Source organism: Hyaena hyaena, unplaced genomic scaffold, assembly GCF_003009895.1.
Source record: "Hyaena hyaena isolate Hyena2069 unplaced genomic scaffold, ASM300989v1 scaffold_230, whole genome shotgun sequence".
NCBI lineage: Eukaryota > Metazoa > Chordata > Mammalia > Carnivora > Hyaenidae > Hyaena > Hyaena hyaena.
In genome coordinates this window covers 1,369,709-1,395,999 of record NW_024080863.1, presented here as the reverse complement: position 1 = coordinate 1,395,999, position 26,291 = coordinate 1,369,709, and the positions used below count along the sequence as shown (strand labels likewise).

Below are 26,291 nucleotides of genomic sequence, written 5' to 3'. Positions count from 1 at the left end.
GTGAAGATTGAGCCTGTTCTGCACGAAGCATGTTGCGGGTGATAAGCTCTAGACCAGGAATCAGAAAACTGGTCTCTGCCTCTGACTAGTTTTGTGATGCGAATAAATCACAATCTCTCTGGAGCTGTTTCTTTCTTTTTAATTTTCTTTTAATGTTTATTTTATTTTTGAGAGAGACAGAGCATAAGCGGGGGAGGGGCAGAGAGAGGGAGACACAGCATCTGAAGCAGGCTCCAGGCTCCGAGCTGTCAGCACAGAGCCCAATGAGGGGCTTGAACTCACAAACTGTAAGATCGTGACCTGAGCCGAAGTCAGCACTTAATGGACTGAGCCACCCAGGTGCCCCTGGAGCTGTTTCTTAAACTCTAAAACAAAGGAGATGGAATAGGGGGTCCCTTCAGTGCACCTAAAACTTGAATTCTAAACTGAATCTCTCTTCCAGGAACATGGAGGCACGATGAGAATTCTGCAGAATTCTCCGAGTGGTCTACAAAATGATTCTAACTTGGAATCTAGTACTACAGACTAGCTACAAAGGAATCAGGAACTTAGATGCCATTATTTGTGGTGCCACAGCCTCTCTAAATCTTAATTTGGAATCGCAGTATTTTTAGAATTGCAAGTTACCATAGAAATTGTTCCAGTTCAACCCTCTCATTTTGTAGATGAGAAAACCAATCTGGAAAGGTCCAGTGACTAGCCCAGGGTCATTCTGCTGGTTCAACAACTGAACCAGGAGTAAACAATCCACTTTTCTATTGCTACTCATGGTTTCATACTCTTTCCCATGAATTTGTTATGTTTATTTGAAGGGACGAAGGAAAATCATTTGATCAAAATACCTAACCTTACAATGCTGTGGGATTTCAAAGGGGCTCACTGTTCTTGAAAAGCCTGGAAATACAAGGAATGAGGAGGGCCGCGTTATCAGAAGGAAGGAGACTTGTACTGACCTGTGCTTCTGCACAAATGACAGGTTATATGTATCATGTTGACTGAGTGCAAAACGTCACTAATAATGTCAGCAGGACAACAGGCAAGGAACCCGGACTGTCCAGGGCAACTGGGACATATGGTCATTCCACCCACATGGAATGCCTTCCCTTCTCCCAGGCTGATCAAAGCTGTTCGCAAGTCTACCACCTTGCTAACCTTCTTCTAAATGTCTAAGACTTCATTTGGCATTGAAAGATAGTCTACCTTTTATAGTTAATTGAAGTTTGAAAAGTAAAATATATTCATCAGAGAAAACTTGGGAAATACAGAAAAGTGAGAGAGAGAGAAAGGGAAGGAAAAAACCAAAACAGTGCACAGTCTCCTATCTAAAGATAACCAAGGCTAATGTTTTGGTGTTAATTATATTTTAAAAGTTTACAGAAAGAAAAAAATCTGAAGCAAATATGCCAAATGTTAATAGTGGTTAATTCTGGGTGGTAAGAGTGTGATTACTGTTTTCTTCTTTGCACTTTCCATATTTTTCAAATAAACTAAAAAAAAATCTCGTTTTTTTCCTTGACTACAAAAATAACACCTGATCAGTGTCGAATGCTTGGAAAACATGGAAACACACACACACACACACACACACACACAAACAGTAACACCCTGAATCTGTGTGTGTATACATAGACATGTGTATATATGCATATTTACATAACTTTAAAAAAATAAAGGAAACATATCATAAAGGCTTCCATATGCCAAGATGTGGTTGTCGTCAGCCTGACCTGTAAGAGCTACCTAGTATTTAATGATCTATCCTCTATTTTATTTTTGTGATCCACATCACTTACTGGTGATCATTTCAACGGTTTCAATGTTTTCTTCTATTATTAAGAATTCTAATAGCTAAATCTCTGTGTACATCAAGGATTAGTCACATAGGATAAATTCTTAGAATTGAAATTGCTAGGTCAAAGGATATATACATGTCCAAGGCTTTGATATGTTTGCCAAATTGCCCTGGAGGGAGATTGAGACAGTTTACATTTTTCAAAAGACTGAGATAGTTTACGTTTTACCACTAGCCCTTTCGCCTGTTTATTAGGATATTTTTTCCTGGCTTAGTGTTTACCTTTCCTTTTTGTGCATGTGTGTTTAAGGTACAGAAACTGCTGATCAGTATGAAGTCAAATCTACCAAACCTTTTTTTCCCTTTACATTGTACTCTTTTGGTGTCATATTGAAGAACTGCCCCCCCCCCCACATATAGAAATTCACCTCAATCTATTTTATTGGTTTCCTTTTATTAATCTGAGTTTGCTTTTATCAAGGTTACATGTGGACATAGTTTAATAAGACAAAAAGGTTTGTTAAGTGAAACACGAGGGCCTGCCCTCATCTCACTTGCCCAAGACAAGCACTTTTTGACTCTGCTGGCCTCTTTTTTTTTTTTTTTTTTTGAGAGTGAGACACAGAATCTGAAGCAGGCTCCAGGCTCTGAGCTGTCAGCACAGAGCCAGATGTGGGGCTCCAACCCATGAACCACGAGATCATAACCTGAGCCAAAGTTGGATGCTCAACTGACTGAGCCACTGAGGCGTCCCTCTGCTGGCTTTTTTGATATACACCTTTGCATCTCTAAATAAAAATGCTTCTATTTCTATCTCTTGTTAGGTTTTAGGCACTAGCTACTGGCTTTTTCTTTTGGAAGGGGAAGATTTAATGAAACCAACCAACCGACCAACCTCTTGCGGGCTTCTACCCATTACACAAAGGCACATCTGCATCTTCTTGATACAGTTGTGCTGTGGTTAGATCAATACTAAGTAAACTATTAGGAGAATAATGTGATTCCTTGTCCTCCCTGTATGTGGCAGCCAACAGATTTTTTAGCCTCAGCCAAACCTTCAGAAGGCTGCAGAGTCCAGAGCCAAGCCCCCCAGTGAAGCCACTCCCAAATTCCTGACCTGCAGAAACTGGTACCTTTGTTTGCAGACACTAAGCTGTGGGGTAATTTGTTACACAGCAATAGGTAACTAATAACACTGCATGGTTTTGCTCCTAAAATTGTCACTTCTTTTTCATGTGCTGAATTTTCTATGTATTTATCATCTAAATTTACTCTCAATACATTCATGCATATCAGGTATTCACTTCTTGAAGCGGTGCCTGAGGCAGCCTCTGAGCTGCTCGGGGCAGGACTGGTCGCCTTGGCCCCTGGTGTACAGCTGGAGGCCCAGGCTTGCCCTTCTCCTGCCTCCCGTGGATTCCTTCTGCCTCTCATAGGAATTCCGACACCTGGAATCCGGGCCTTCCTCTTTGCTGGTTTACTCCTCGTCTGGGCAGAGGAAAAGTGTGTGTGAGACCACTTTTTGAGATGCTGCATAACCAAAATCTTTCTGCTCTGCCTCACACCAGTTAGTCTGACTGGGTATAGAATGTAGGTTGGACTTCATTTCTTTCAGAATCTCCAGACTTTGCTTCCCTGGCTTCTCATTTCCCAGTGCTACTGTGGCGGTGAAGGCTAAAGCACTCTGATTTCTATCCTTTGTAGGCATCCCACCCCCTCTTCACACAGGCTTCTTGGATCATGTTTGTCCTTGGTGGTGTAAACTTTCACAATGATGCACCTTGTGGATCTAATTTCACCCACTATGCCGGCGTACGCACCAAATTCTTTCAATTTGGCAATTTGTAATTTGGCAATTTGTTCTGGGATTGAAAAAACCTTGTTGTGTCTCATGTCTTCCCTCATTTTCTGTTTCTCATTTCTGAAGTTCATTTATTTTTATTTTTAAAGTTTATTTATTTTTGAAAGAGAGATAGAACACAAGCATGGGAGAGCAGAGAGAGAGAGAGAGAGAGAGAGAGAGAGAGAGAGAGAGAATCTGAAGTAGGATCCAGGATCTGAGCTGTCAGCATAGAGCCCAATGGAGGGCTTGAACCCACGAACTGTGAGATCAAGATCGGAGCTGAAGTCGGTTGCTTAACCAACTGAGCTACCCAGGCGCCCCACTTATTTCTGAAATTCTTGTAATTCCAATGCTGACCCAACTTGGTTGCTTCTCCAGTGTCTTTATTTTCAACATTCTGTATATTCTAATACTTGTGAAGTTTTCTATTTCTGCTATCATATTTTTAATTTCTGAGAGTTCTTTTTAATTTCAGGATATCTTTTTTTTTTAAATGGTATCTTGTTTTATTTCATGGATGCCCTCTCTCTCTGGTGATCTTAATGATAGATTTACAAAAAGCTTCTTTTTCCTTCCTTCAGTCTCAGTTTCCTCTCAAGTTGTTTTCTGCTTTAGCCTCCATTTTTCATGCTAAACACTCCCCTTGGGTGTGGGGGAATTCTTGGGTGTCTGCTCACAGACGTGACTGGAGACAAGACAGCTGACTAGAAGCTGTGAGTGCTCAGATATTGTCCATCTTCTGTGTAGCAGGGAGCCCCTGATGTCAGTATCTTTACTCCCGGGCAGGTAAAATTTCCTAGAAAACTCTTCAGCATCTCACCATGGGAGTAAAGGCCCAGCACAGGTGCTCCGAGAGCTCAGTGAGTAGAAGAGGTCACATGTGCACATGCGTGCAGGGGTCATGGGAGAGAGGAAGGGTTGCCTCGGCACTCCTCACGAATTCCTTCACTTTACCCTCCTGCCTTCAGATCTGTGCCTTACAGTGGATCTGCATTTTCTGGGCCTGAAGCTTACATGATTTTGTATGCCCCTTAAAAGAAAAACAACACAAATTTACAAATATAAAAATAGGATGGGGCCCCTAGGTGGCTCAGTTGGTAGAGCTTATGACTCTTGATCTCAGGGTTGTAACTTTGAGCCCCACACTGGGTGTCGAGAATACTTACAAATAAAATCTTAAAAAAAAAACTAAAAAGTATTAAAACAGGCATGCAAGTGTTTACTTAGAGAAAAGATCATAATAAATTACAAGTTATAAAAGCTGACAAATAACATGAGCATCAGAAGATCAAGAGTAACCTAAAATTTTTTATTAATCATCTGCCTGACACACCTCTGTATTCATTTCCCTGCATTTTTTGGCTGCATAGTCTATGATTGCCTCTTCATGTGACACCGGGTGGGTAACATTATTTTCTTAGAGAGAAAGAGAGGTAATTCAGCCTTTCTTCCAGTATGGCTGACTGAAATTTGTTTTCTATTTCTGAAAGTTTAGAAAAGCTTTTTTTTTTTTTCCTCCAGCTTGCCAGTAATATGTAAATATAATAAAAATTTTGCTATAAAATTTAGGAAAATCTCATGTTTCTTTCATAAATGAACTGTAAGATTTCAGGACACATTTCAAGTTTTCTTGTGTAATGACTACTCTTTTTTTTTAATTTTTAAGGTTTTATTTATTTCTGAGAGAGAGAGAAAGAGAGAGAGAGAGAGAGAGAGAGCAGGGGAGGGTCAGAGAAAGAGGGAGACACAGAATCTGAAGCATGCTCCAGGCTCTGAGCTGTCAGCACAGAGCCCGATGTGGGGCCTGAAACCATGAACTGTGAGATCATGACCTGAGCTGAAGTCAGATGCTCAACCAACTGAGTCACTCAGGCACCCCTGTGTAGCCATTTTAGAAGCACTCATTTTACTCTAGTTTAAAAAATATTCTATAGTTCTCTTACCTGCATTTAACACAGAAGTTTAATATTTATTTTTTTAATGTTTTATTTATTTTTGAGTGAGAGAGAGAGACAAGTGTGAGCAGGGGAGGGTCAGAGAGCGGGAGACAGAATCTGAAGCAGGCTCCAGGCTCTGAGCTGTCAGCACAGAGCCCGACACAGGGCTCGAACCCACAAACCACGAGATCATGACCTGAGCTGAAGTCGGACGCTTAACCAACTGAGCCACCCAGGCGCCCCTGTAATGACTACTCTTAGCCACCATCTGAATTAGTGAGGGTAACCAGCTTGTCGCTGATGTCCCTGGAAGAGGGCACACCATGAATTTTGTCATCTTCATTATCTTTCATGTTAAGAACTTTAAATGTTTTATCAATGGGTTCATATGATTTGCTTCTCCTCTTTATTAACTAGATTATCCAACCATTGCTATTTAAACCTGATCTTATTCTCCTAATGAATTACTAATGTTTTAGTAAAATTTGAAAATGTTTTGTTGCACTTTGATTTCAGAATAATATCTCTTGATTTAACTGCCCACCTTTGTCACTTTTCTTTTGTGTTCTGTTATTTTTTATTCAGTTTTTCCCTTAGTTTTTTTTTTCTTCTTTAAAAAAAAATTTTCCAGCTTTACTGATACAATAGATCTATATAACACTGTGAAAGGCATACAACTCTATAAATTGCAGGTAAACCAGCATATTCCCAACTCAATCCTCCAGTCGCATCCCGAAAAAGGCCTAGGCTACTCCAAAGCTGCCTGACATGAGGGATGGTATCAAGTAGAAAAAGAAGGAAGAGGCTTTCTTAACTGAATGCGGTATAAATACATTTTTGATGTTTGCAGGATCATGTGAACACAATAGCTAAGGTTCCTTCCGGGGCCTTGGATAAGGTCCATGCAAGCAAGGGCCCTGGAGCTTAAACTTTATTTAATAGTTTTCACACAGTAAATCCACATTTGAGTGCCTAGCATAGGAACTCCCTGTCTCATACTCTCCAAGGGGTGGGGCCCCTTCATTCTTTTGCTAGGGTGAGGCAGGGACAGTCTCCCAGGGACACGGGAGTTGGGAGGAGATGGCAGGGCTCTAAACTTATTCAGAAACAGCTTTCAACCAGTCCTTCTGACCCAAGTGCTCGGCTTCACTCCACTTCTAGAAGTACCTAGTGCCACCGATTACTGACCCTTTGAGGATTCTGTGACGTAAGTCATGATGGCTCTTGGCTGTCCTAAGTGCCAGTTTAGGATCTGGCTTTCTTGGAACTAAGTCAGTTGCATGAAACTGCAATCCAATTCCCAAATGCTGTTGATGTCTCTACTCTCCCTGAATTTGTAGATCTATGCCTTAAAAAAAAAAAAATCACGTTACTGTGCTTTTTTGTGGGATTTGTGAGGGAGATAAATTAGCCGTATGTATTCAATTTGTCATCTTTGCTTGGAAGCTGGCTTTTATTAATTTTTAAATAACAGCTTTATCGAGGTATAATCCATACACCATAACATTCAGCAAGTGTACAATGTGGCTGTTTTTAGTATATTCAGAGAGCTATGCAACCACCACCATGATCTAATTTTAGGACATTTTCATCACCCCAAAAGAAACCCCACATCTATTAGTAACTCCCCCCCATCCCGTTTTCTCCTCTCCCTCCAGCGCCAGGCAAACCATTAATGTACTGTCCCTATGGATTTGCCTATTCTGGACATTTCAGATAAATGGAATTATACAGTAAGTAGCTTTTTGTGTTGGCTTTTTTCACTCAGCAAAAACGTTTTCGAGGATCATCCATGTTGTGGCGCGTATCGGTCCTTCGCTGCTCTTTATCACGGAATAATATTCCACTGCAGAGATAGATCCCATTTAGCCACTTATCCAGTTATCCATTCACTGGGTGGTGTGCACTTGGGTTGTTTCTACTTTTGGGCCATTATGAATGTTGCTGCTATGAACATTTGTGCACCTGTTTTTGTGTGGACATATGTCTTCATTGCTCTTGGGTCTACTGCTAGGGGTGAAACTGCTGGGCCATATGGTAAGTCCATGTTTACCCTTCTGAGGAGCTGCCAGACTTCTCCAAAGAGGCTGTGCCATTTTATGTTTCCACAGCAGGGTAGGGAGGTTCCAATTTCTCCACATCCTCACCAACGCTGTCATTGTCTTTTTTATTTTAGCCATTCCAGAGGGTGTGGGGCTATTTCATTGTGGTGTGATTGGCATTTCTGTAATGACTAACGATGCTGACCATCTTTTCATGCGCTTATCAGTCACTAGTAGGTCTTGGGAGAAACATCTATTCAAACCCTTTACCTATTTTAAAAATGGGTTGTCTTTTTTTAAGGTTTTTTTTTTTTTTAACATTTGTTTATTTTTGAGAGATAGATCATGAGCAGGAGAGGGGCAGAGAGTGAGAGGAAGAATCCAAAGCAGGCTCCAGGCTCTGAGCTGTCAGCACAGAGCCTGATGCGGGGCTTGAACCCACAAACCATGAGATCATGACCTGGGCTGAAGTTGGATGCTTAACTGCATGAGCCACCTAGACATCCCGTCTTTTATTTACTGTTGAGCTATAAGAGTTCTTTATCTATTCAGGGTACAAGTGCCTAACCTAATGTATGATTTACAAATATTTTCTCTCATTTGTGAGTTGTTGTTGTTTTTTCACTCTTTTAATGGTGTCCTTTGAAGCACAATTTTTGGTTTTGAAGAGGTCTAATCCATTTTTTATTTTGTTGTTTGTGCATTTGGTATCACATCTAAGAATTCTTTGCCAAATTTAAGGTCATGAAGACTCACCGCTATGTTTTCTTTTTAGAATTTCATAGTTTTAGCTTTTACATTTAGGTCTTTGATCAATTTTGAGTTAATTTTTGTATATAATGTGAGGTAAGGGTCCTGCTTCATTATTTCGCATATGGAAATCCAGTTATCCTGACGCTGTTGAAAGGACTATTCCTTCCCCATTGAAGTGTCCTGGCATCTTTGTAAAAAAACAAAGGCAAAAACAAAAACAAAAACAAAAAAATCAACTGACCATAAATGTAAAGCTTTATTTCTGGACTCTTAATTCTACTCCATTGATCTACATGTCTATCGTTATGCTAGTACCACAATATCCTAATTATTGAACTTTGTTCTAAGTTTTGAGATTGAGAAGTATTGAGCCCTCCAGCTTGGTCAAGACTGTTTGTGCTATTCTGTGCCCCTGGCATTTTCATATGAATTTTAGTGGTTTATTTTTTATATTTAAATCATCACTCCATTTAGAGTTTGAGTATAGGTTAGCCAGTTATTTAGTTAACACAATATAAAAAATAAATTATCTCTGAGAAACTATTTTACTAGGGTTAAATACTTCTATTCCATACCACAGACCTGTCTACTCTTTTGCCAATAACACAGACTCACTTATTTCAGTTTATAGATGCTCTTAGTATCTAGACAAACAGATCCCTTCTCGTTACACTTCATTTTCAGGTAATTTACTGGCTACTTTAATTTGCCTTAATTTTTATTTGTTTGTTTGTTTATTTATTTATTTAAAAGCTTATTTATTTTGAGAGAGAGAGAAAGAGAGAAAGAGGGAGGGAGAGGGAAGGAGAAAGAAAGGGGCAGAGAGAGAGACAGAGAATCCCAAGAGGGCTCCGCACAGAGCCCGACACAGGGCTCAATCTCATGAACTGCAAGATCATGACCTAAGCTGAAATCAAGAGGTGGACGCTCAACCGACTTAGCCACCCAGGTGACCGTGTGTTACTTAAGATGAACCTCAGAATCATAGGTTGTGTGCCCCCCTTCAAAATCAAGATACTTATTACTGAAAATGCATTATATTTATAGATTAACTTCTGAAGATCCTACATTTTTACAAGTACTACATTTGCTCATCCAGGACCATAACATTTCTTTCCATTTATTCAAGTCTGTTTACGTCTTTTAGTCTTAAGAATTTTTCCATATAAGCCCTCTACTTTTATTTTGTTGACTATCAAGATCCCAAAGTAACACTTATTCGTGAAATTTTTAGCCTTACATAGGTGTTAGGTACATTCCATGGGACTTTAAATTTTTGGTTGTATTGCAAGTGAAATTCTCCTTTTCATTTTATTGTCCTGGTACACAGGGAAGCTACTGGATATTAATCATTTAGTCTGAAACCATTCATCACACCTATATGTTTAAGCTTGTAAAGCCTGAGAAACTTGGATAGGCATAAAAAAACAGAATTAGGTTTTCTAAACAGACAGTCATATCACTTGAAAATAATGATAAAGTTTCCCTTTTCTTTCCCAATATTTTATACCCATTTCTTGTCTTGTGTTATAGCACTGGCCGGAAATTGTAGAAAAATGTTTCTGACTTCAGTAAGAATGATTCGGATCTGATCTTTTATTATTAAATAGGAAGAAAGCTACTGGTTCCAGTCAGAAGAAAGGCTTCTAATAATAAAGAAATACCTTGTCGTTCCTACTTTCCTAAAAGGCACAAAGATGGGATTTTTGAATTATATCACAGTGATTTTTTTCAGCATGCAGCAGATGACAAGTTTGCTCTGAGACCCAGTACTGTGATGACCTGTGCGAATGTACTTCCTGAGACTGAGCTGCTGCTTCCTTACCGGTAAAGGGTCAGGCTAACTAACTTTGTTGTGTACACACCTTGCTTTCTGATTATGCCACAGAAGTCCCTCAATTGCAGGGACTGAATGTTAAGGTTCTCAGCAACTCCTGTAAGTACTGTACAAGGTACAGTGTTATTTTCAACCTTTCACTGAATGCATATCCAGTAAATATTCCTCAAGGGCCTCCTTTATGCCTAGAAACCTAGAAACCTGCTAGGTTCTAGCAATATCAGGATGAGCAAGACGGATTCATTCTATCAGCTCATGGAGCTCACGGTCTAGTTTTGCGCACACAGTAAGCACTGGATAAATGACTAAATAAATAAGTACATGGCCCAAGGGCTCTATATAATACCATACTCTAATTTAAGGTTCCTGAAAAAAAACTCCTCTCAGATAAGGCTTTAGAAAGAACAAAGAAACCACCATCTTCGGGTTTCCCAGTTCTTATCTGACTCACACAAAAGCTATAAAGGGTATCCCCAGCCACTGCTGGTGGGGAAGTACACTCAAGGAGACAGAGGAAACGGAGCTGGCCTTTGGCGTTGGCAGTAAAGCCTGGTGAGGTTATCCGAGTGTGGACTGAGGGAAAACTAACATTTCAAAGGGCTTAAGAGGAAATACTAAGGGAGAAGAGTCTCCTGAGTTTATTCCAAGGCTGCCAAATGGCAGGTATGCTCCCCTCTGCCAGAGAAATGGCCTGAAAGCTGGGGAGGGTGCCCCACCGCCACTGAAGGGGTGGAAGGTGGTGAGGGGAAAGAGAGAAGAAAGAGCCAAACAGCTACACTTCAAGCAGCTCTTCTCTTCCTGTCACTGCCTCCCCGATCTTCCCTGGTGGCTCCAGAGTCTTGCTGGGACACAGGGACTTCCTCGGGACAAAGAGCTGCTCTGGAAAGCATATGGCAAGAGCAGCAGCATCGCAGCGGCTCCTCGGCCCAGCTGGAGTTGTGGGTCGAGGCTGGCACCGGGTCTTCGGACCTCTGTTCCCCTCCTCACAGCTTTCCTCACGCTCTCCCCTTGGCATCGGGCGGGTAAGTAGAGGCCCGGAGAGCCTCTGTGGGGCTGCTCCCCACAGAATGTCTCTGCTCTGGAAGAAATCAAGAGGCCTCTGAGCTCCCGGCCTCTGGAGTAGGATTCCTTACTTGGTTCCACTTGCTGTTCCGTAAATATGAGCACCGGAGGGCAGGAGGAGGGATATTTTGGTCTGAGCAACAGAATGGAGAAAGCAGTTCTCTCAAGCGCTCCCTTCTCCAACCCCCAAAGTGCCCCACCTCAAAAAAGAGAAAAAGTTCTATGTGTACAGAGGGAAAGGGGGAATGATTTACTTTCACAATAAAGAAAAGTCAACAGGATGTTCTCCAAAGCTACAAATACACTTTCTCAAACAGTAAATATCTCTATTAGCAGCATGAAGCCAGTTGGCTAATTCTGTCGGTCTCAGTAAAAAACCTTTCCCAAAAAAGTCCTGCTCTTGTGTAATATCTATTTACAAAAACAGCTCTTCTGCATTTTCAATTTGCTAGGTTTCTCAATCTTTTGCTCCCCTTGCCCCCCCCACACCCCCCCGGCTGCTGCAGAGGCAGAGACAAGAGGCAGGCCCAGATGGCAGTTGGGTGGGGATCCCCTGGTCACCCCAGCAGATCCCTGCCTCATGTGGAGAGTCCTCTGCTTCCATTACAGAGAAGAGCGGAAAGAAGCTGAAGCCTCCACGTTCTTCCCTGGTCTTCACCTTGGCCTCTGGAATTTGTTTCTACTGAATGTGAATGAGCTCTGGGCCTGGCTTGGGGGTGGCAAGAACCCTGAAATGATTCAGTCTACGCCACCCCACGTCCTTCGGATGGATCACAGTTTGGGGGGCAGGGAGGAGGTGAAGGAGGTGAGAACGGAGGGAGGGAGGGCTGAGCAAAGAGTAGGCGGCAGCTGATAGTGGCTGAAATCCTGGCTCCCCGGGGAGTGGTCTGGGCCTGAGTCACTGTCTCGGCAAGAGCAGGAAGGTGGGCGAGAGGCAGCAGCTTCTGAAGGCTGGAAGGACAAGCCCCTCCCCCACCCTGGCCTTCTGTTACCCTGTCCTTGGGTCCTTGCCTTCCCTGGTGTGAGGCCCCATCAAGGCCACCGCCACCTTGACACTGGGAGAGAGAACAGAGGGCCGGGCCGGCAGACCACCTCAGCAGGGCCAGCTGGCCACGACGCCAACCAGCCAGGGAAGGCCCAGCCTGAGCAAGGACGGGAGAGACCCCATCACAAGGGGAAACAAACTGAGCTGCAAAATATCCATTTCCAGCATCCCTGACCGCAGCCCCCTCCCCCCGCGCCCAACAGTCCTTCCCCTAAATTAGCCAGATCTAAAACAGAGCACACACAACACTCCCCTGACTCGCCACCAGTCCGAGGAGGTATGTGTGTTTAAAAATAAAAAGGCATGACTCTGTGACTTGGCTGATTTGTCACTTGGACCAGAACAGTCTCCCAGCTCAGCAGTGATCCCTTCTTCCCCACTGCTCCCCAGGCTGCCCTCTGAGAAGTTTGGACAGAATGAATCACAGAATGGTCAGTGAGATCTCCCAGAACACGACATCGTAGAAACTGTCCAATTAAAGTGACCATTTATGGAGCATCTACTACTGCCGGTTTGGGCTGGGTGCTTCGAATCCATCAGCGCATTGAAAGCGGTCCACCCCTGTGCTCCCCACTGGAGACAGTGCGCTGGATAGGGGACGCTCTCTGGAGCCAGGCTGCCTGGCTTGAAGTCCTCGCTCGGCCAACCGCCAGCTGGGAGGCTTCGGACAAGTTCCCTAACCTTCCTGTCTCTTGGTGGCCCTGTCTATAGACTGGGACAATAATGTAGGGTTGCCGTGAAGGCCTAATCAGTTTAGTGCTTAAAACAGATCCTGACGTAGGTAGGTCAGCAGCCTGTAAGTATCTGCAGTAAAGGCAGTGGTGATGATATGTGATGAGGAAGATCAAACTGAGGCCCGAGGGGGTGGCTCGCACACAGTTAACACAGAGCTAAGGACGGTTACGGAACCTGAAACGATGATTTTCTGTTTTGAGGGCAAGCAGCCCCTTCCCGGCCCAAGTTAATCCATTTGCCTACAACGAATGGGGACTTCCTCCTAAGTAGTATAAGTCTGAAGGCTGATGGGGCACACAAAGGTCAAGAAAAGAGAGGAAAAGAAGGCAATTCAGGGAGAGAGGTTGTTTATTTTGTAGCTCTTTAGAGGATGGGTTCTCTCGTTTTATAAAAGGAAAGCAGAAGGCATTCTGAGGTGAAAGGCTGCTCCTGCTTACTCCCCAAGCTGGGGAAGCCTCAGGTGCCTGCTTCCCAGTCCAATGGGCGAATGGTGCCTTAGATGCCGACAGACTCTGCAAAGCACCAGACCAGCTGGTTAGCTTCTGAGGCACTATCTCTAACCTCGTTCTCACTTCTGTCTCTTACCAACCAAGGATTATACAAAGAGCTTTCAGTCTACCTTTTCTCTTATCTGCTGAAGGTTTGGAAGCAGGGCGGAAGAGGAGGAGGAGGGCTGAGATGGAAACTCAGAAACTTGCTTCTAGGCCCACTTTCTTGGGTCATCCTCACCTACTGGCCACAGGAGGCAATAGTCTTGCTATGAGCAGTGAGGTCAGCCCTAGTCGTCACGGCAGTCAGGCTAGGCACGACAAAAGTGAACAGAGAGTAGTACAAAATATTGTCAACACTCAGAAAATGAGAACACACAATACATACTCATGTATTCAACAACTGTTTTCAAGTTTCTAATATTAAGCCACATGTGCTTCAAATCTTACTGTTAGCGTCAGGCAACAGCTCAGATACTGTCGAAGGTCGCTGAGTGCTGCAGTCTGATTCCCTTTCCGGTCTCTCCTCGTGTCCTTAGCGGTTACCACCACCCTGAACTTAGTATGCATTATTCCCACACTTTCCCTACATGTGTTTAAATCCATAAGCGTAATACAGGATGGTTCTACAGGCCTACAATATTGAATGCATCACTTTGAAATGAACTTTTCATGGCCAGCATTACGTTTCTGGGATTTGTCTGTGTTGATAGATACGGCTGTACTTCATTCATTTTGACCACATGTTTCATAATATAAAGAGCACACTTTATAGGTTGGACATCTACAAACAATGAAGCAACTAATATTCCCCTGCACTCTCCTGCCGCAGGAGTGCTCAGGTTTCTCTGAGAAACCTATAGAAATCTCCAGAGTGACTGAATTGTATCAGTTTTTCCCTCCACCCCCCACACCACCCTGCACCCGCTGCCCGTGGGTGGTAGGTCCCCCTGCTCCTCATCCTTAGATACCTGGCATTGCCAGACCTTAAAATCTTTGCCAGCTGGATGGCTGTGAAGTGGCATCTCGCTGTTGGTTTAATCTGCTTTTCCCTGATTACTAAGAAACCAACCCCTTGGTATAGGCTTTTGTCCATTTGGGTTTTCTTTTCTGTACAGTGATGACGGTTTTCACATCTATGGATTAAGTGCTTATAAAGTACATGGCTGGCATTCTTCAGAGTTGCCCCTTCTGTATTTCTTATAACCCATGAAAAACAACCAAATAAACCAACAACACTATCTTTAGCTGGCCAGAGTCACAGCTATTAGCTTATAGTCCGAATATTTGTAATGAACACATAGATCAGTGCTTTCTAAATGGGGTCACTCATCATTTGTGCAAACCGTTACACGTTATTTCAATGTTTGATATGACACACTGTATCAAAATTAGACATGGAATCAAGTGAAATGCATCATTCTTTTAAAAATGAAATAGAACATAACAGAAAATATAGGAGTGCATCACACATAAACTATGCGTAACTTTTATTTGAAGTTTATGCTTTTGTGCACTGTAATAACAAAGGTCTCCCTTCCTTCCTTGCTCCCTCGCTCCTTCTCTCTCTCTCTTTCTTCTTCTTCTTCTTCTTCTTCTTTTTTTTTTTTTCTTCAGTAGGCTTCCTGCCCAGAACGGAGCCTAACACAGGGATTGAATTCATGACTCTGACATCAAGACCTGAGCTGAGATCAAGAATCGACGCTTAGCCGACTGAGCCACCCAGGAGCCCCTCAAAGGTATTTCTAACTGCAAGTTGTGGTCAAAAAATTTTGGAAGCCACTGTCCAAGTTAGCCCCCTGGCTCCCTTCTTCCTCTTCCCTGAGCTATTGTACAGACCGCTGCCAAATTAATCTGATCAACTCACTGATTTCCCCAGGCCACTTCCTTGATCAAAAACCTTCAAATTTCAAAAGCCCAAGCACAATGTCAATCCCTCAGCAAGGCACTGAGAGTACTGACAGCGGGGCCCCAACTAAACCCAAGCCAGTCTCCTGGCCGTCCGCCCCAAATACTCGAGGCATTCCATCTCCACACACCTTTTCCACATCAGTCTTCTAACCTGGACCCCTCACTCCCCACTGCAACCATGCACACTCGCCAGTCATTCCTATGAATCCTGGGCACTTTCCAGACACTGGCTGAAAATAAGTATCGATTCTTACAGCCTTCTGAATGTCCACCAGTATTAGGTATTAGCACAGGCCCTTGTACGTTATAAATGTTCAATGAGCATTACATCAACAAATATTTTACTGAGCATTATCTGTGTGCAACATGTTATACCGGGCCCTGTTTAATGGACTAGCTACCAAAACAGTGGGGTCAGGGAAGCGATAGCTTAACTGCCCCCTCCAAAGTCACTTCAACATGTGGGCGTGAAGAGTATAACACATAGAAAACATCTCGAGTGAAGAAGCTATGGGATTCAAGACACTTGCCTCTTTCCAACTACTCCCAAATCTGGAAAGAGCCCTTTCCCCTCTCATTCTAAACAGCTGGAACAAGAGTGAGATGTTTTACGTTTGTGCCCAAAGCCATGTCAAATACAGGGTTCCATGGGCTCTTCAAGGGGGTCCCGGCCTTCCGGGCATGACCACACTCCGTACAGAAGAAATAGCCTGGGGAGAGTCTGGCCTGTCTAAAGTGAGTGCGAAGGCTGCCCAATGCGGGGAGGCCGCAGAGCAACAAGAAGCTGAGCTGGTCCAGAACCTGCAGGACACCGGTCCCTATCACTTTACATGTGAAAACTGGCAACTTCCTGTAATTCCCTGCCTAGCTGGTGGTGTTCGTGCAGACCAGCAAAGTAAAATAGCTTCCTCTGGGACCCGATCAGCTTGGGAATGGTCCTCCACTTTTCTGGTGCTTCTGTTCAAGCCCAGAGAATACTCAGATTTTAGTTCTAGTTCTCTCAGGTACTCCGTGAGTGAATTCTAATAACGTCAAGGGAGATAGTAAGACCCGAACTGCCTACTTCCAAGGGTAGGTGTGAAGACAAAATCAGATAATGGTAAATAAACTATTTGTAAAAAAAAAAAGACATAGTCACTAAAAAAAAAAAAAAAAAAAAAAAAAAATCAGATAATGGACAGGAAGGTAATTTGAAAAGTTAAAAGCACTATACAAATGTGCGATAGGAAGAGTAATACTAGAGGGAAAAGAGATTCCACTGAGAATATGTTTGAAACAGAATGGAAGGGGGAGGGGGGCGCCTGGGTGGCTCAGTCAGTTGGGTAGCCGACTTCGGCTCAGGTCACGATCTCACAGTTCGTGGGTTCGAGCCCCGCTCAGAGCCTGGAGCCTGTTTTGGATTCTGTGTCTCCCTCTCTCTCTGACCCTCCCCTGCTCATGCTGTCTCTCTCTCTCAGAAATAAATAAAACGTTAAAAAAAAGAATTAAAAAAAAAAAAAAGAAACAGAATGGATGGTTCAGTCTAACCCAGCAGTTTAACTTCCTTTCTTTATATTCCATTAATTTCATTTGACAATTACTGACTAGGTACCTACTATGTGCAAATGGTACGCACACACAAAGGTGAAGAACTTGTAGGTTCTGCCGTCACGAAGTCTGTGTGGGAGAGGAACACGTTTTTGATCCCTGGAAGGGATGTGGAAGTACTACAGGAGTTCTATGCAAGTGCGGAAGAGGATAGTTTGGGGAGCAGGGAGAGGAGCGGGGAGAGGACAATCAGAGACAGCCTCAGACAGGCTCTGAAGCCGCGTCTTCCCTCGCCGATTTAACAACAGCACTCTTAGAGGCTCTTCATTCAGGAAGTGGCTTATAGGTTCTGCACATTTTTATCTGAAAACTTTCCCTGAGTTCAGGCAAGTCAGGAAATGGAAAAAAGTGCTCATTCATACATTCAGTAAACAACTACCCATTGCTGGGAATACTACTGGGGACACAGTGATGACGAAGACCCAGTCCCTTTCTCAGTAACTCGCAGACTCGGGGGGTTGCTGACAAGTAAACCAACAATTCAAGTACAGATGCTAATGAGGGTCAGAACAGGGGCACCCAACTCAGCTTAGCGGGGTGTGTGGGGCTGTTCAGGGAAGACCTGCCCTGACTCTGGGAGAATGAGTTTACGCCGGCCTGGTGGATGAGGCGGCGACGGGTGGGAGCAAAGGGCACTGCAGGCACAGGAACAATGCATAGTGGGGGGGGGGGGGGGGGGGGGGGGGGGGGGGGGCAGAGGCACGAGGCACGAGAGACCACGGAAAGCTGAGATGCAGGAGTAAAGACGGACAGCCAGATCCAGAAAGGTCTCATAAGCTATGGCTCAGGCCTTTATCCTGCAGATGATGGAGAGGGCATACAGGGTGAGAACACGGGGCGGGGAGATGGGATAGATAGATCCCAAGGAATACCAACATCTAAGGGGCAGACAGAGGCAGAAGAGCCCAGAAGAGTCAGAAAGCAATCATATTTGCATAGTCTCCATTTTGTTCCCAACAGGCTTGGGTGGTACAGGGTCGGCTTGGATTACCCATTCCATGTCCAAGTTGGAGAAAACAAGACGGAGGAAGGTTAAATACCGGATCAGGCCACACTGTGAAGGAGGGAACCAGAACCTGAACTCAGCCCTCTACTTCCCAGCCACATGTAACTGCCGACTCTAACTTCTTTCATTCTGAGTCAAACTTCTGGACCCCGAGTATAGGAAGTTTTCCTATAGGACTACTTTTTTCCTTGACATTTAAACTGAAGAGCATCAAGATGTGTGGTTCCAGGGAAAGCTACAACCCCTGGAGACAGCTAAGCCAGATAAATAAGCCAGGTTCTTCTTAATTCTGTTCAATTCTCCCTCCAGACAACAATAAAGCACATACGCATAAGAGAGAGGAGACGAGCAGAAAAAGAGGAGAGGGAAGCACTTGACTTAGGACCAAACGGTGGCTTAGTGATGTGAGATGTGAACACGAAATGCCCCCTTCCCAGCAGGGCACACCACTGGACCACCTGGCATAAAAGACATGTGGGTGGCCAGAGGATGAATGGATGGGTAGATGGTACAGGAAGGCAGCAGGTACCCACTAAACAAACGGGGTGGGCGGGCTGCATGCACAGAGGAAGCAGGGAACAAAGACCTCTTACTCCTCATGCAAAATCCACAGTGTGCAAAGGGCATCAATATTGGACATTTCTCACTGTGACATTTTGAAAGCCTGGCCTAGCCCAGAACAATGGTTACCCTCTGGGGACCAGGGGCTGAGTGCCCTTAGGCCTTATTCAGTGATGGCTTGGCATACCCCATGTGCTTGGTGAACTTGACCTTGGGCATCAGCCTCCCATGACAGCTCTACGTCACTCTGGTCTCTTCCCCCACTGAGAATTCCAGTCTTGGATGAATGGATGGATTCATTCTGGGAGCAGGAAAACCACTCCAGGAGTGAATCAGAAGGACCCAGCCCTGGTCCCTTTGCCAGCCATTGAGCCAGGAACTGAGTGTGATTGTGTGTCTAGGCGCCGGTGCTGTTCCCCTCTCAGGGAGATAGGGTCAGGGTCCACGTAAGAGATGACGTAGTCACCCTCTAAAGAAGAAGAAAAAGGAATCTCAGCTTTGAGGGACAAAGCCACCCTTTTGGTTCTGACCCTCAGTCCAAGGCGCCAAGCTGCACATATCCTACAGGATAAAAATCGCAGCTTTTGCTGAACAGTTAATTGTCAATTTCAGTTCTCTGCAGCCTGACAGACCTTAGCAAATAGGGTACTACTTTTTCAGAAAAAAGTGTTCTTCAAGATGGGTGGAGAGAGCATGCCTCAGATCACCTAGAGAATTATTTTACTTTGGTCTGTGCTCCATTCTCCTCCTGATTTGTGAAGAAAAGATCGACTTACTTTTAAATTTGTAAATGCCAATGTAAACAATATAAAGCCTCTGAACTTCCTGTTTTCCTTGAAAAATTAAGCAAGAGAACTCCAACAATTCAAGATACAGGCAAGAGGACATCTGTATCACAAGGCTGGGCGGGGGGCAGGCTGGCATTTCAAGGAAGAAATTCCTCTAGGAAAGGGAATCGAAGGATTGCCACTCGGCCCTCACTAACTAGGTTATAACAAGACGGGAAAGTTAGCTTTTTGAGGCTCTAGCCCTGCATCGCCCTCCTGGAGCAAAGGTGGAGGGCAAAGGGGCAGCTCCTCCCGGGGCTTATTAGGGCACTGCTCCAGGCTGCCCTCGCGTGCAGCCACCAACTGTCTAACATTTGTCCATCAATCTTTGTCTAAGAAGCAGGGGGGAGGAGGAGACAGAAAAGGTTTAAATTTTACATTAGAGAATTGTCCTTCACACTGACTGACATTAGCTGCTGGTGGCCAGAGCTTAGTCTCCTCTAATGGTCAAATGTGAGCCTGTTATGCACCTTCTTGAACGATACTCTCTACCTTCATTCATTCATGACTAGTTATCACACATTTACTTTGTGTAAAGAAACAGCTAGACTATGAGGCCAAAGTGGCAAACACGTTCCCTATGCTAATGGATCCTGGATTCCCAAAGGTTTGATTCATCTCGTACATCCATGGGGGGGTCAATGTATTCAGACAAGCAAAATCGATGGCTGGATCCCCTGAGGTCTGGCCTTAAAGATATGTAGGTCCTTGGGCCTGAAGGTAAGGCCCTTTGGGCAAACTGAGTCTTACAAAATAAATCAACCATGAAATATTATGAAACACCTACCATGAACCCAGCACATACAGCAATGTACCTTCCAACTCTGGAGTCCTGACTCTCCTGCTCTGAGACTCCTTAAGCGTCTTTTCTCACGGCCTGCTAGTTCCCATAATGTTTAAGCTTACCTACAGCTATTTTAAAGAGAAAGCAGTGAGTGGGTAATGGCCGTGGAAATGATTAAAACTAGTCCAATCCCACACTGGGAGTGTGGGTGTGGGTTTTCAATTCTGGACCCTTCCAAAAGAGAAGCAAGTTTTGTCTTTTGAAGACTGTTAGGTGCTGCAAAGGCTAGTCATCCGAAAGCGAGTGGGGTTTTGAGCAGTGAACTGGGCCCAGACTGCCAGGGAGGGCTACAGCTCTGGGGCCGTGGGAGTGATGCCCACAGGGGAGAAAGAAGGCATTTACTCCACCTCAGCGGATATTTACAAGAGGAGAAAACAGGAAAGTTCCTCACTTCAAGCAGCTGGGAGAAGACGGGACCGGCTCCTTGGAAGAGAACGAGTCAGGAAACAGTCGCAGGACCCCAGGCCAAGGAGAGCCCCCCCCCCCCCCCCGCCGCCCTATATCCCGGTGAGTCCTGCCGAGAGACGGAGCCTCCGGAAAAGCACCAGAGGAAGGGCCCTCGGACGACCCTGGGTGGAGGGTCCGTGTGGGGAAGGCGGGCAGCGGCGGCGAAGGGCCTCAGGTGGGCGCGGGCAAGGCGCACGGAGGGCCTGGGGCTCCAGCGGCTATGCTGTCCCGGCCTCACTCACCAGCTCATGGTCCCGAACCTGGCCCTGCCGCCGGGGTCGTCTGCCGCCACAGGGTCCTCAGGGATCACTTCCGGATTCAACCAGTCTCCAGGAAGTGACGTAGCCCCCCGTGCCCGGAAGAGGCGGGGGTGGGCGGGGCCCGGGAAGTTAACCCTTCAGCCGCGGCGGGCGTCCCGCGCACTTGCCCCTGCCCCGCAACCCCGGGCAGGGCTTAGGGCTCAGCCTGTGGCGGCGGCGTGGGGACCCCGGGTTGCGTTTTCTGCCTGAGACACTGGCTTATAAAATTCTTATTCGCTTACTACACGTGCCTCTTAAACTTGTTATTTATTGCCTCAGGTTTTTCTGTCTGTAAAGAGATTTCTAATCCAGAGACAGTAGCAGTATTTGTTGATGCTTGAAGAAGGAGCCGTTGAGGGAGCTAGTAGGGGAGGCTTACATTCACTGTATGGTCTTTTATATCTTTTAAATTTTGTACCCTGCATATGCCTTACCTGTTACAAACAAAGAAACAAATGGATCTGTTCCCTTCTGCGAGATGGCATAGGGCTCTGAATATAAGTAGGTGCTTTTCAGGTTGGAAATGTTCTGTAGCTTTACCCAACAAAAGAGAACAAAGAGTAAGGATTGCTCCATGTCTGCCAGTCCTTCCCTCTGCTCCCCTCTACAGAACCCAGATGATGTGAATGGTTCCATTCTTTTTACTCAGTCATTTAACAAATATTCAGTGAGCTCCTGCAATGTGTCTGGCACTGTGCTAACCATAAGGGTACAACCATGACAAAGAAGTATGGGTCTTGCCTTATTCCCTCCCAGCGCTACTTACCTAGAGGGAGAAGTAACTGGCAACGAAGTTGTAACATATGCTGGACAAGGACAGGGCACTGTGGCTGCCTATAAGGGGCTCCTGCAAGCCTCACATGGGTTTTAGTGAAGGCTTCTAGGAGACACCGCTGTGTAATCCAAGTCCTGAAGGCCAATCAGGCGAGGCAGGTTAATCTGAGATGAGAGCTGGAGAGTCCAGGCAGAGGAAACCTGTCTTAGCTGAGAAGGGGACTGAGTTCCAGGTAAGCGGCTCACTTCGGGTCTCCCAACGTCAGAATTCAGGGCCTTAGTCCCTCAGAAGCTGCCTGGGGTCCAGGGCTGTGTTGGCTTCCTCACCTCTAAGAACCTCCCTGCCTTAGAAGAGGAAAAGGCAGTGAGGTCTGTGCAGGTAACCGCTGGGCCCACAAGGGCCTTCTCTCTGAGAATGCTCCTCCTTCAAATGGATCTTAAGTGTTTTAGGGTCATTTGGAGAGCAGCTAAGCCATTGAACAGAAGCAGTGGGTTACTTGTTCTGACTTCCCAGGGCAGAGTGGACGGCTTGGTCAGGAGGAGGAGGGGGCTCAGAGGATCGTCCACAAGAGGCAGTCTCTCATTTGTGTTTCCTGTTTCCTTCACTGAGCGTTTAGAGTTTGACTCAACAGAGGTTTTCCAGCCAAATGTGTTACACAGATCGCCACCATGTTATTCCTCAGGAAACAGGCCAAAATGAGCATTAGAACAGCCTTGAAGAATAAAGATGAGGGGAAGTCACCAAAAGGCAGCCAGGGCACAGTGTGGGCAAAGGGAGGGACAGTCCCTGCTGCTGTGTACAAGGTGTGGGGGGTGCTGTGGTTTAGGGACCATCTGACATTTTAACACCTGCACATGGCTCTCCCACCTGCTTCTTCCTTTGTCCATACTCTGTATCCCTTAGTTCTTGCCCCAGAGTGATAAAGAATTTCGAAAAGTATTAGCCTAGGCAACCACCATGTCTCAGGGGACGTCTGTTTCAGGGCTGTGGGTGGGAAGCCTGGAGGAGTCCTGGGCACTAGTTCCTTCTTTGACACTAGGACTGACCTCGGGAAATCACATCCTCTTTCTGGGTCTTGACCCCCTTGTCTAGAATATGAGTGGATGGATGATGTCACCAAAGTTGCCAACGCTTTGAGGTTCTAAGTTGACTGTCTTGTTGACTGAAGAAGCCATCAGGAAATAGGAAAATGGGGGTAACCTGTGGGGTGGGGCCTGAACAGAGAAGCAAGCTGAGAGAAATGAGCAGCTCTGAGGAATCAGTGACATCTCCGGAGGAAACCAAACATGAATCTTCTGGAAAGGAAGGACTCAGCTTGAGGCCCAGTTAGGGCTGCTTACCTCCAATCCCCGCTCTTTAAGGTGCTCTGCAAGACCTCTGAGGGTACTGGAAAGACAGCTGGAGTCTGTCTGGGAAGTCCCTGCTCTGACTCTCATGGGTGGCTCCTTTGCTCAGCCTGAGTGAGGTGGCCGAGGATGGATGGCCAGTTACCCTGCTGCCCTGTGGTCGCACAAGCTTCCCTCCGTGAGCATGCCACGCCATGTGGCATTGATCCCTGTGAAGCTGAACACCGGAAAGCACAGACACCTCTCGCTGCCCTAGAAAAACTCAGCTGCAGGGTCTCCAGATCTAGGGGCGGGAGCTGTCCTTCTTCAGGGAACCAAAGAATAGCACCACGCAGGCTGACCTTGCCTCTTCAGGGAATGGGTGGGAAAGGCGGTGTCTACGTGGAAGCTGAGAGTGGAGGAGCTTAGGTAGAGGTGGATGCTTCTGGTTGCGAGTCTGGTGAACATGGCTTCCTCCCCCAGAGTCTGAGCCTGAAGTTCAAAGCGTATTCAGATGGCAGAGATCTGCTTGGGCGGACAAAGTTGTGTACCAGAGGGAAAACATCCAGAGAGCCAGCTGTGGCACCACATCCCTTACTTCTCCTTGGGGCATTTCACTCAGAACTTGGTAAGCAGGTGCTCCCCATTGACCCCCCTCTCTGGGCTTGTCATCTATGCCCTCCCCACACAGAGGTCTAGGCCTGGCCCTCCGATTCTCTCACCATGCCAGCCTTTAATTAGCTTAGAGCAGGCATTCCAGACCTGGAGGTGGGCCATTAGGGGCTTCATCACAACATAAGGGCTGAGACTCCAGGGGTTGGTTGGTAAGGGGCTAAATGGGTGGGCTGAGCTCCCTTGCATCCCCGAAGTCTTTGGTGCCCCAGGAGGCTCCTGCAGCATAAATTAATGACTGAGACCCTCTTTTCACTACCCACTTTGCTCTGCATCATCTCAGCAAGATGCCTTAGAATAACAGAGTTTCCTGGGCAGCCATGGGCCAAGGACATGAGAGAGGAGCAAGGGGGGGAGCAAGATGGGGGCTATGAGGGTAAGGGTTTCCAGGGGTGGGAAGCACACCTCAGTGGCTCAAAGGTCATGATAAAGTGGCAAGTCAGAGGCTGGGCTAGCTAAGCAGTCAGGACCAGGAATAACTGTACCCTGGCTCTGTCTCCACGGAGCTTGAGGGAGTCTTCACTCCTTGGAGGATCTCAAGGAGTGAGATCTTTCTTTCTTGACTGTAATATAAAAGAGTTCAGGTTAGATCTGGGATGGCAAATGGGGCCATCCCACTTGCCAACTCGAATTGCTTGTTATTGGCTGCGTGGAGTGCCATATTCAGGCTCCTGGGGAGTCGGCCATCAGTGGGGAAGTTCTGTGATTGATTAGCAATGTCTGCTTTGGATGACTAAGGATGTACATTCTACTTTATTATTTTGTTATTGTTATTGTTTTTATTACAAGTTAATAATTGATGGGGCACCTGGGTGGCTCAGTCGGTTAAGCATCCAACTTTGGCTCAGGTCAAGATCTCATGGTCTGTGAGCTGTGAGTTCGAGCCCTGCATCGGGCTCTGGGCTGAGACCTCAGAGCCTGGAGATTCTGTGTCTTCAGATTCTGAGTTTCCCTCTCTCTCTCTCCCCTTCCCTACTCGCATTCTGTCTCTCTCTTTCTCAAAAATAAATAAATATTTTAAAAAATTAAAAAAATAATTAAGCTCTCACCATGTGCCAGGCACTATTCTGGGTGGTTCTGTTTTAGTTGTTTACAACAAACTTATGAAGTAGGTACTCTTATTGTGATCAGAACAGAGCGCAGCTGGTAAGTAGAGAAATGGAATTCCGACCTGGGCAACCTGGCCCTGAGCCTTATGCTTTTCCCCTCTGCGGTACATCGCCTGTGGCTGGTGACTCCCGAAGTTCCTACCACTTCTGACAACCTATAGTTCTGTGAAGGCAAAGTGGGAGGGAGCAGCAGACAGCTGGAGATGGGAGACGCACCAACACGGAGTGGTGGGTTCGGGGCTAGATGGCAGGCCCGCAGGAGACCAGGCACCTAACAAGGGATTGGGCCCTCGGCCTCATCCTGGGTGCTTTTATATGCTTCCTCCAGGTTGGCGAGCTCAGGGCCAGCAGGTGGCAGCATCTGCAGGGTGAGAGCAGAGGGCAGATCCTGACTTGGCACGGAAGTCCTTCAGGGATCAGACAGCCCAGATGTCGAGGAAAGCAAGGACAAAGGAGGGTGTGCGGGAAGGCTAGCCAAGGGCCAGGAGGAAGAAGGCCCGAGCCTTAGACCCACAGGGAGCTCCCATGGCCAATGCTTTAGTTCCACCCGCAGCGTGAGCCTCTCAGCTTGCATTTCATGGTGCCTGCTGTGGGCTTTTTTTTTCCTCCACTCTGGGAGAATGACTAACTTTAAGGACTAAAAAAAAAAGTGTTTTGATTACACTGCCTTTTTACCAACTGGGAGCATTAGTCACCGTGGATTGCTGCAGATAACGGGGAAGGCAAGCAGCCTCCCCCTCCTCCCCCTCCTTCTCCCTGATTAGCTCACAGAAGCCAAGGAGGAGACATGAGTGAGAGAGAGTGCGCCCAGGAGGGGAGACAATCCCCCTGGACAACGCGTGTGCCAGGCATCAGGCCAATGACAGCTCCACCCAGGCTGGGCAGCCCCCTGATGGCTTCACCTGTAGTAGGAGGCACCCACTAGGAAGACCTGGCAGGAGGAGCACCGAGCCCATGCTCCTCCGGGTCTCAGTTGGCTCCAGGTGGCTGGTCCTCCACGTGGGTCCAGAGTACACACCTGGAAAGGGGAAGTCAGAGGGAAGTCACTGAAGACATGGCCCCTGAGGTGGGGCATTGGTGGCTGAGGAGGATGAGGGGGCCCAGGACGGCCCTGACGCAGGGCTGGGGCCCAGGCTGTGGTGGGGCTAGACAACTGCTGCCTGGGGCTGGGGCCTCAGGGCTCTGCCTGGGGTTGAGCAGTTCCTGCGGGTGGGGACAGCCTGCTTTCCATGCCCCATTCTCCAGCAGTCTCCCTTCCTCTCCGTCCTCAAGGCGGCAGTATCAGGCGCTCTGCGCTGGCCTTCTTTGCTCCTGCCTTTCTGCCGACCACGGGGAGAAGAGCCAAGGCGCTCTCCCGGTCTGTCCTGTTGGCCTGGGGCCAGCAATGGGAGCTC

The 26,291-nt window shown here is 46.3% G+C and overlaps 1 protein-coding gene across 1 annotated transcript in view; it reads right to left on the bottom strand.

Annotated features, from left to right (window-relative positions):
* BIN3 (bridging integrator 3) overlaps positions 1-21,037 on the bottom strand; it is a 43,373-nt gene extending 22,336 nt beyond the window's left edge. Inside the window, exon 1 of the mRNA XM_039243779.1 lies at positions 20,960-21,037. Coding sequence (XP_039099710.1) covers positions 20,960-20,967 — 8 coding nt within the window. The 5' untranslated portion in view covers positions 20,968-21,037. The remainder of the gene's footprint in view (positions 1-20,959) is intronic.
* Positions 21,038-26,291: the final 5,254 nt, after the last annotated feature.